The sequence below is a fragment of the Serinus canaria genome, chromosome 3 (genome assembly GCF_022539315.1).
Source record: "Serinus canaria isolate serCan28SL12 chromosome 3, serCan2020, whole genome shotgun sequence".
NCBI lineage: Eukaryota > Metazoa > Chordata > Aves > Passeriformes > Fringillidae > Serinus > Serinus canaria.
The window spans coordinates 97740326-97751638 of NC_066316.1; the positions used below are offsets into that span (position 1 = coordinate 97740326).

Sequence of the window (11313 nt, forward strand, 5' to 3'; positions counted from 1 at the left end):
ATTTAGGAGTACCCCTCTTAGCCACACCATGGTACATTCTCCCCCTGGAATTCAGTTTTTCTGAGGTGCGAGATACCAGCATTACTTGTTTCCCCCTTAAGAAATTTTTGGCCCTCCATTCCACCAGAGACAGAAAGTGATGACCTGTGCTTCCTCCTGGATCTGACAGGGCCAATGAGAAGGTGCACTAAGCAGCATTCCTCTTCTCCAATCTTTAGCTCTTCTTTTCAATATCTATGGCTATTCGAGTAAAAAAGACTTTAAAGGAAAAAAATATGAACTACAAAACCACTTTAAAATGAGTTCTTGCAAGAGCTAGGAGATCAAGACAGAACAATGTACATACACCTTATGAAGACCTTAAAACCAAGGCTTTGATGTTTTTTTCAAATCTGTAGAGCCACTTTAGAAGTAACATTTTAAACACAAACCTCTTCAAGCATTATCTTTGTTGACACATAGTTGTCAAAAATTGCCAAACCTTACCACAATTAATGTTGAAGCATCAGTTCTGCCTTGTTCCTTAAACATCATTATTTTCTTGTTCCTCCTCCAAGTTAAGTCAAAACTATTTCCCTTTCCCACAAAAACAATGATCTGAAGAATGAAAAACATCTACAAGAATTCACAAGAAGTTGGTTATAATATACAGGGGAGTTAATGTTTCTCCACAGCAACCAGACAGCAGTAAGGATGGATATTCTTCTGTCCAATTTCTAACCTTCTTCAAATACAACTTTTACAATTATCCAATAATTGCTTAATGCCAGACAGCTAAGAACTGAAAAGTGAGAATGAATTATTTGAAACCAAGCCTCAAAGTTGCTGCACTAATATTAAAGGGGGGGAAAAAAGGAAATAACATTTTCCACACTAAAGCTGAAAAAAGTAATTCCATTACAAGGCTCAAAATCAAACCACTTGGTAATTTTCTTCAATTTATTGGGAAATGTCAGGAAGATGAGTTCAGAGATACTGGCAAGTGTGTTTCATAAAGTTGACAGATACTTAAGAGTAGTTCAGAGAACCTTTCTTCTCTGAATGACAGGAAGAAACAAGATCCCTCTTTCAACTGAAAACATGATAAATCTTGCAAAAAATACTTTCAAATGTATTTTTTATTCAATTAATACTCTGCCTTACATGATGAAAATATAACTAATTAACACTCCTGCTGTGAAGACTCAACCTTGCTTCATAGGTGAAATGTGAAGAAATGGAGGCTAAGCAGCAGTGATTATTTTGAAATCATACCAGCATGGGAGATGTTTGTATTAAGGCACAAAGTTCTTTGTAGCAAAGACTGTATTACTGAATGTTTATACAGTATCCAGTGTGAAGGAACACTTACTCAGATGAAAGCTCCAAGCACCGCCCTCTAATATCAGCCACTTCTTCAAAGTGCATGCTCTAACCATTTGTGTTAGTCAACAACATCACTGGGAAATGCTTTTAAATATTGGACACATACACTTCATCTTCCCATTAATTTGTTGGCAGATGAAAGGACTTCACATAAGATCCTAAACGTTTTCTTTCCAAGCTGGTTTCAGTCCAAGACATCAAATCCAGTTCTGACATAGGTTAGCAATAGTAGTTCTATTTCCAGTATTAACTCCCAGTTTGCAATTCTTAACTATGCAACACAGAGAGCAAAGCACATTGCAAACAACACGATGGAGGCAATACTAATCTGGTTTGTGCAATAAATGAGCATCAAATCCAATAAGCTTATTCAAAGAAGACTTACTTAATCATTACTCAGAATTACTCTAAAATAAACTGTATGACTAAAGATGCAAAATGAAACATCAATGTACCTTGTATAGTGAGAACAACCAAAACTAATTCATTAAGGATAGGAAGATATTGGCTGAAGGGCAATATCTCTGATAGGCTCTTAAGAAGCCACCATTATAGATCATGAGTTGGCAAAAAAAGCTATTTATTCACGGGAATACCCAAAATCTAGGATGTAAGTTTGGTTCAAAGGTGAAATCAGACTAAGAATGCTGGCTTGGGTTTTTTTGTTTGTGTGTTTTGTTTTCTACTCTCTTCAGAAACAATAAGGACCTAAACCACTTACTTCTGTTAAGCAAAAACTGGTTTGGCCAGTTAAGGATTGCAGATCTCAGACTACCAGGGAAAAAGAGTTTAAAGCATCAAAACACCACAGCCTGGCATTATGTTGGCAAAACACAGCTCCAAACAAAGACCAACTCAGTTACTGTGCTTTCAAAACTATGGCTTTTTATCACACGCTTGCAGTGCACATGCACATAATGAGATGAACTCAAAATCTCAACTCTGTCACACGCATCAGCAGTACACTGACAACAAAACCAGCTGGAAAATAACACAGTTTGAAGTCTTAGGAAGCAGGCATTTTTTTATTACAGTGCTAGACATTTTCAGAGGCTATCTTTGCTAATCAAATGTGTGTGTGAAAGTTTACAACACGGTATTTATTCCATCACGACCATACATACTCATTACAGTGTACTTCCTAGCTAATACATAAACATCATTTTTCCTAGAACTAATTGGAATGCATCTGTCTCCTATTGGAAGCCCTTTTATGGTCCTAGAGGGTTGTCTAAGGGGGTCTCTGGTGGTCACACTCGATGAGTGCCTCAGTATTACAGGTGACCTTTCCTTGAACTTTTTTTGGGAATGAGCTGTTACTTCTTGAGATAGAACTTTGCCAGAAAGCCCACTATATTCCTCATTATCTGTTTATCCAATAGTTCCAACTATGTTCCTCATCCTGTGTGCATACTTTTACATTCTTTTATCCTTTTGTTGCTAGTTAATTTTTAAGCTCCATTTAGCAATTCCAGGGGAACTGAAAATTTCTATTATCTGCCATCTATAAACACAGGGTATTCAAATGTGTATTTGAATGACAAGCTTTTATTTGAAAGCCCAGAGAACCACTACAGTGTCTGAAATTTGACAAAAACTTCACAAGCTACTTGCTTTCTTCGGCATTTAAAAATAAAGCAAAATAACCAACATCTACGGAGGTATCTTCCTCAAATGCAACCAGAAACTGACATTTTCTCAGTTGAGATCTTACTTCACTAGAATTATATTTTCCTGGTATGTGAAGAACATAAATACATCTTAAAATAAGCAACAGACATCTAAAGTAAGTCTCTTGTCCATACAGCAAGCACAAATCTGGTAACGACAACAGTCATTTCAATTAGCAAGTAGAACAAATATTCCCCATCTTTAAAAAGGCAGCTTCTCAGTGCTCTGTGTGGGAAGGAAAAAAACAGGAGAAGGTTTCATCACACTCTCCCTTGAACAAACTACTACCCAACACAGTCTGTATTCCTCCATGTCTATTATCTTCCTGCTTTTCCCAGTTCAGGAATCATTCCCATGAGATCAGCCTCATCTCCAAGCAGCACAACAGCAGCCCTTAAACATCTACAGTATGCAGCAATCCACACAAGCAATGGACACTACTTTGAGATGTTACATCTCTTCAAATTTATCCCATTTTTAACAATATTTTAGTAACATTTAGAATTACACTTCTATATTAAAATATTTTATCTGACCTCCTACATTCAATTCCATTACAGAAAATGATTTGCTAATGTATCCTACAGGTAGACCTTCTACAAAACTCAGCCATTACTAAACTTCTGAAATTCCGCAGATTTGTGATGACCTCAAATGCTTTCTAGCTTTTCCACCATGAAGAATACAACCCAATGCATTTCAGTCTGAACCTTCAGTCCAATTTTTCAATGCTTAGTGAATTGAATAATTGGGGTTTTATATATGTGTGTGTAATTATAGATATATGTAAGACTGAGAGGAAGCACTAGAATCAGGAGCATTACTCAGCCAAAAGGCAGGTCAGAAAGGTTAAGAATGATCTGTACAGGTGGCATTACTACATAGAATATACCACTGCAGTAATACAATCAGTATGCACAAAAGCCACATTTCAGAGTAAGTACACCTTCTGCAGCTTAGGTAACTTGAACTGAAAATAGAAGAAAACACCAAAATCCCAACTACAGAAAATCATACTATAGCCAAACCAAAATAGCTTCTTTACCTTTGGCTATATTATTCTAGAATAAAAAGCAGAGCTATGGAAGTTTTCCTTTTCAAAAGATGGCTTAGTTATCAGAATGATCACTTAAACCAAGTAGGCATAATGAGCACTTATCTAAATTTGCAGAGAAATTGAAATTTTCAAGCAAATCTGTTCACTTAAGTGCTAAAAGACTAGCAATGTTGATTCAACTGTCATTGAATTTAAAATACTTCCCAAAGGAAAGAAGGAAAATGAAATATCCACACTGAAAAGCTACATCACCTTCCTTTATAACAAAAATACTGTGAAGATGCACACATCAAGCAAGCAGGTTTTCACTGGGCTACATGTAGTTGTTCTCACTTTCCAGGAGAAAATAAAACTCCAGTCTAGACTCCCTAGTTCAAAGGGAACAAGGAAAAAAAAATGGGCACATGTTACTCAGAAAAAGTGCAGATTAGTCAAAATAATAAATGTGAAGAAAGTATTCTGTAATCAAGTCAGCAAAGGATGTATCACAGTGCTTCATTAGGTCAACACAGGAACAGGTAAACAAGAGTGAAAAGTCAACAAATGTCAGGACCACCAAATGATAAAGATGACTCATCTATTTCAGTTTTATTGCTTTTTCAGAACGCTTGCTTAAAGTCAGCACAGTACTCAAGAAAAAGCCCACAGAGAAAAAAGATCTAATAGCTGTGGTACAAGAGATTTAAAGCAGAAACCCTTCAGAAACACAAAGCAACACAGTGGCAACCATGCACTCCATAAAAAGTGACTCTTGTTATCTTCCTTATGTCTTAATCTTTTTTTCTTTATTAGACTGCTCTTTGAGCACTCCACTATTTCTGTTCAACATCCCAGAACTGCAGCATTTTCACAGCAACTCCTGTATCCCACTTTGGATTCAGAAATGGTTGTACTGTCATAAGCACATATGCCTGTTAACACACAACCTCAACGACTTGCCTAAGGATGTGAAAAGAATGTGACAAAACAAAGCAGGTGACTATAAGCTGTTCAGGTAAATAATATTTGATTTAAATGTTTACTGTAGAAACCTTAGGTCTAACTATATTTGAGTTTTTCCACTGCTTTGCAAAAAAACTGAAGAAAACCTACCCTATGAAAGCATGTGAGAGGGCAAAATTCACTGCTGCTTCTCCAAATATTAAAGAATTACAGCAGTTGTGAATTTTACACCCTCACAATAATATTCATGAACCTGAATAACATGGATTTATTTTCTTCTTGCACTAAATCTATCACTTCATAAATGGCCCAGCTTTTCTAACCCTGTAACCCGGTTTTTGCTTTCTTTTCCAACTCTGTTCATGACAAATTTCACCTCTTCCTTCAAGATAGTCACTTTCTCTTATCAATTTTTCCTCTTATCCCAACCACTTCATCCTTCTCTATGTATTTTTCATTGCAGAGTTAACTCCTGACCTAATGTTGGCTGAGTAAGTCAATACCTAACCCCTAATAGTAAAACCTGGGAAAGGTGTCACTGTACAGGACCCTCCTGATGATACACTCCCTCTCTTCCAAGTGTTCAAAGAGAAGTTAAGAAACCACTAAAAACCTGGCTAGCAAATTCAAACAATTCAAAACATCACTGAGAACAGCACATGCAGAATGAAGAACAGAAGAACTTCATTTTCAGGTTTTTTCACCCACTACAGTCTCCATCTATCATCATAGAAGATCATGTTTTGCCATCCACCCTTCATTCTCCTGACTGCTGCTAGCAGCACATAAGGAAAGTACAGGGGCAAAGTAGGGGCACAATTGCCTTATCCTACCACTCCCCTGCCTTCAGTGTTTGCATTTTATACACCCATGAATGCTAATTTTACTCACAGCTGTTACTTATAAATTTCCTGGGTCATATCTGAAAAATCAGTAACAAGCTGCTCTGGGTTCCACAACCAGACCCTTAAACAAGGGTCTAGGAATCAATGTTGAAAGAAGGAAACTTGGGACACTCTTCACTTTATTATTTTTTTTCCTAGTTTGATAATGCTTCAATCCAATGTTAGGCCATCTAAATTCTGGATAGTTATACAGGACAAATATTTTGATATCCATTCCATGTTTTGACAAAAAGGTTTTTATCAGACTAAAACATTTCAGCCCTCAGGAGGCTACTTTATGTTGCCTTGGCAGAAAACAAGGGGTTATCATCATCTAAAGATGGTAAGATAGAAGACATCACTAATGCTCAAAATTTCATGAAATAACAGATCTAACTAGGAGACATACTCAGATGTACCCTGCAGGCAAATCAGGCACATAATGCTTCTCAGCAAAATTCCCTACCCCACCTCCAAGCCTTGCCTTTTCTCCAAACTACAGCTGCGCTCACCTCCAAGGCATCAAAATAAAGGAGAAAAAATTCCTAAATTAATTTCTTACATCACATGTATGTAAGAAATAAATATTTCATAGATATATACAAGGAAAAAAAATTTCTACCCACTCTCCTTGAGGGCTTAAAGGTGAAACACAGGCTCAACATAGGTCAGTGCTTTTATGTGGAAGCAAGGGTGTTAAGGGCATGATGAAAGCAACTTGGATAACTCTCTGCACAAGGATGCGTATGCAGAAAATTGTGTAAAGGTACAGAAAGCTGGCTTAGGATCACTAAATGAAGGAAGTTTGTGTGGCTTATGCAATTCATGTTTAGGAAGAGTTGGATTTTTATGACTATTCTTAATAAAAAAGTCAGTTTAGATTCTTTGAAGATTGATGGCACCCACATAGAAAATTGTATTTATTCTACATAAATGAACAAACTTAACAAATAAAAGCTAGAACTAGATTGGGGAGAAAAAAAAAACACGCACAAAAAAAACCCCAAAAACAAAAACCAAGAAAAGTGTGGAAACAGCACAGAACTTTTCTTTCTTCTGTTGAAAATTTTTTTACATCCTGGAGTTTAAGTCAAGTGCATAATCATAGGCATGACATTTTATTCTGTCCACCTATCTTACACATCTATACTGTTAGCAGTTGGAGCCACATTCTTCCCTTTCTTATCTAGAAGATAATCACTGAAGTTCAGACCATATTTCAGGATCTCAAGATCAATCTTTTAGACAACTCATATAAAAAGTTGATGTTCACATATTATCGTAGTCAGTCTCCTATCTCCCCTGTTCAACTATTCCTCTAGTACAAATTACCAATTTCTACAACAAATGAAGGGCAGAAATAACCCCTACAATTTCTGTACATTTTCAGTAAAAAAATTTTGCTCCCTCTGGTGGAAGCAGTGAAAGCAATGATTATTCTCTGAACTCCCCTAACCCCACAGTGACCAAAAAGCCAAAAAGAAAGCTTTGCTTTCCTAGAATCTTGTCAAAGCACATTTAAATCCTTCCAGTTTAATGACAAGTAAGCTGACACATCAAGATAAGTCATTTTTCAATAGAAAATCAGCAAGGTAGTGATAGAATTGGAAACAGACCAAAGTACAACACATTATTTGTCGAGAAAGAAAAAAGAAGCAGAGGCATAAATATTACATGAGAACAGACAAGAAAAATATAAAGCTAGGTGACAGATGTAACTACAATAAAATAATTCAAGTTGCAACCTCCGTGCATGAGGCAACATGTGATACTCTAGCAGCCAAGTTTCTATGGTAAACCTTCCCATACTTCTCTTGGGAAGTAGTCCAGGTTGGGAAGGACATGGCTACTTTGATTCCTTCTGTCCCCTGAGAAGACACAAGGAATATGAAGTACATTAATATTTATTCACTCATTCATTAACTTTAAGGACTTAATGTGCCACAGCTGTTGACAGAATGCTTCCTTTCCTGAGCAGCCAATTTACATTCTCCAAGATGTGAAAAGAAACAGTTTTTACCAGGCTTTTCATTCTCAAGCAGTGATTTTTTTTTTCCTACTACAAAATACAGAGGAAAAGTAAGTTTGCTCTAGGTTCTTGCTGAGCATCTTCCCTTTCATCAAATGACTGAAAATAAAAACAGAAAAAATGGCCCAAGAAGCCTATAAAGAACACATTAACTTTTCCAAGTAGCCCTTTAGGTTAACCTGGTGCAAGACAAAACGAGAGACAAAGGTTAACACAGCAACAAGTTACAGCACAATACCTTGTTGGGAGATGCACACAGAAGAAGAAAACAAGTTCTTCTCCATTCCTTTAGCTATCCAGTACTCTAGTTCCAAGAAAAAAGGTCTAGCAAATTGTTAAAGCAACAAAGCTTTTCTTTTGCAACACAGCTGGGCACACAGAGAAGACTGCTGTGTCAAATGGCTCTGATGGAGCTCACCCTTCATGTTTTGCACTGACCTCCAACTAGCATATAACCAACCATTCTCAAATCTCTGTCTCTAATTCTGCCAAGCATTAAGTAAAAAAGTAATCAATTTCTATCACACAGAGATGTGGGTCTGATTGATTAATCTTAAAGATAGCAACTTCACCTTGAACTTAAATTTCTACTTCCATGAACTGCCAAATAGGGAAGGTTCTCCATTCATTTGCTTGAGCACCAGAGAGTAAGGCAACATGGACACATGCTACCTCAATTTGTCTTCCAAGAGTTATATGCCTTAGCAGGATAATTAGATAGTAATGGCTTAAATCTAAATCACAATTTAAGCAACACTTTGGATAAAGATTAGTATCTGTTTGTGGTGAAAACTGAAACTGAGTGGAGAAAAAAACCCCTACTGAACTCCAGCATTTGAGTGCTGGTATTATACCAGAGTGCCTATTTCAAGCAGCTGCTATGTTGGTATGACTTTAGTTATAGTACAGATTTGGAGCAAGTAGTAGAAACAATGTACTAACCAAAAAACCTCCATTCTTCTATTATTTTTTCAAAGCAGTGCTACCTTTTCATTCTGAATATGCTTATAGTATCACCAAATGTCAAACATAATCTCTGAGCAAACACACCAAAGAGTATGAGAACTTTCTTTTTCTTCCCTGACCTCAATATCTCCTTCACTCCCTTTGATTTGATTACACTGAACACAATTCACATTCCTTCTGTATTACAAACTTACTATCAAGATAGAATCTTGAGCTGAGGTCACAAAAAACTCTGCTTTTTTTAATCAGGTTTTTTATAGACATGGTCTCCTCAGTGCAGCAAAATTTTGAAGCTCTTCATACTCCAGTCACAATCAATGCTCTTCATACACAACTGGACCTATATTATGTACAGTCTGAAAAACAATGTCTATCTGACTTCCAACTGCTTATAACAAACTTTCTAAACTAGCCACCCTCCAGTGTGAATACTCCCAAAAGTTCCAACAGAGCTCAAAGTGTACTTTATAAAAACTTCTTGGCTCTACAGGAGCATCTGTTGCAAAACATTCAATACAGGAAAGTTTTCCAGGCTTTGATAAAAAATAACTTCATTATCATAAAAATGTACTCACAATTTAAAAACAATTTTGGCAGTAGTCACACCACATCATAAACAATTAAATTTATGACTACTACTATGAGTATAAAATTATACACCACCAACATCATGCCCTAAAAAGATTGTCAACTCTGACGTGTTTTACAGTATCCTGTAGAAGCTGCACATTTTATGGAAATAACCACATGGCACCTGGCAAGAGCAGCTTACCACCTGCAGGTATAAGGCACCAAGCCACGAGGTGCCATCGATCCCAGCCACAGGTATCATTGCATATCATTGCAAGGGGTGCACAGTATCTATTCCATCCCACCGAGCTCAATTTCAACTTGCCTGTTTTGCCAGTTTTCTAGAAGGTACTTTTTCATGTATATCCTTAACCATCCTACAACCATTCTAACAAGTGGCTGGGGAATGGGGGGACAAAAAAAGAAGAATGTGTAACTCAGTGACTTCCAAAATACTTTCACTAGGCATGCTCCTTCCTATTTCATTTCCAGTTACTTCTCTGGCTTATCAGGTGTATTTTGTAAAAACAAGCCATCAAAATCTCCCTCTACTGAAGCACAGACTGTTTTCTTTGATGTGTTTCACTCATATGTACATGAATGAAGCATTAAAAAAAATAAAAATTCCTAACATAAAATTTCTTGGTGCTACAAAATTTATATGAAGATTACTTTGCTTATGTATTCCTAAATACATAAATATTCTGTAGATTTCGGAGGTCTAGACCACTTCCCCCATAAACAAACATCCTGGTCCAGCTTCAGTGATTAAACTTGGCAAACCTCAGTTTCCCAATCTTATTTTGTAATCATCTGATATTTTGTGAAGATACCAGGATTAACAGCCTTCAGGAATTTTTATATCACTTGGACAATAGATACCACAGAAACGCTCTGCCTACAAAGCAGATAGGAATTCCCAGCAGCATTGTGTGCGGCGCACATTATTTAACACCGCGTGGAAACCCCCCTGGCAGGCGCATCCAGGCGCAGCGAGCTGCTTTGCATTTGCAATTATTACCCAATCTTTGCATCCCTTGAACTGATACCGGCCCTACTCCCAGCTGCGGATCCACATCTGGCCGACTGACGCTGCCAACAAGTTGGGGCGAGGCAGGGCCGGGCAGGACACGGTTGGATGCGGGCGGGATGCTGGACCAGCCGGGGAGGCGCGGGGCGGGCGCACCTGCCCGCGAAGCGCGGCCGCCGCCCCGGCGCCCCCCCCGCCCTCGGGTGCGGAGAGGAGCCGCGGCCGGCCCCCGCTCCGGGCGGCGCCCGCCCCGCACCGGCTCCGCGGATGGATGGAGAGGTCGCGGGGGGCTGGGGCGGGGCAGGACGGCGCGGAGCGGGGGCGCGGTGCGGTCCCTCCCCGGCGAGCCCGCGGGAGCGGCGGCGGGGCGGGCGCCTCCCCATCCTCACCTGGTCGACGGGCAGGCGCACGGCGTTGCTGAGGGGCTGCAGCAGGGTGGAGCCCGTGGTGCTGGTGGCCATGGCGAGGCCGGGGAGCCGCTCCCTGCCCGGGCTCCCGCGGCGGCGGCAACAACAGCGGCGCGAGCGGCCCCAGCCCCGCACGGCGCCGTGACAACAAGGGGCGGGCGCGGTCCCGCCGATGACTGACAGCTCCGAAGGCCAATCGATGGGCGTCGCCGCCGCGGAGTGACGGGCGGGCTCGCCCAATCCCCGCCCCCGCCGGGCTGGGCGGGACGAGGCGGTGCCGCGGCGGCCTCTCCGCGCTGAGGGTGGGTGGGAGCTGCGCGCACCGCGCAGGTACCGCGCAGGGCCCGGCGCTGTCTCACCCGATCCCAGCCTGCGCTAGGGGATGTTCTGCT

At 39.8% G+C, this 11313-nt stretch overlaps 1 protein-coding gene across 2 annotated transcripts in view; it reads right to left on the bottom strand.

Moving 5' to 3' along the window:
- The window catches only part of MBOAT2 (membrane bound O-acyltransferase domain containing 2), an 85756-nt gene extending 74718 nt beyond the window's left edge, over positions 1-11038 (bottom strand). For both annotated transcript variants that reach the window (XM_050972700.1, XM_050972699.1), the window contains exon 1: positions 10904-11038. Coding sequence is in view for 1 of the 2 variants with exons in the window: in XM_050972699.1 (XP_050828656.1) it covers positions 10904-10975 (72 nt within the window). In the remaining variant the exon portion in view is untranslated. The remainder of the gene's footprint in view (positions 1-10903) is intronic.
- Between the last annotated feature and the right edge of the window lie 275 nt (positions 11039-11313).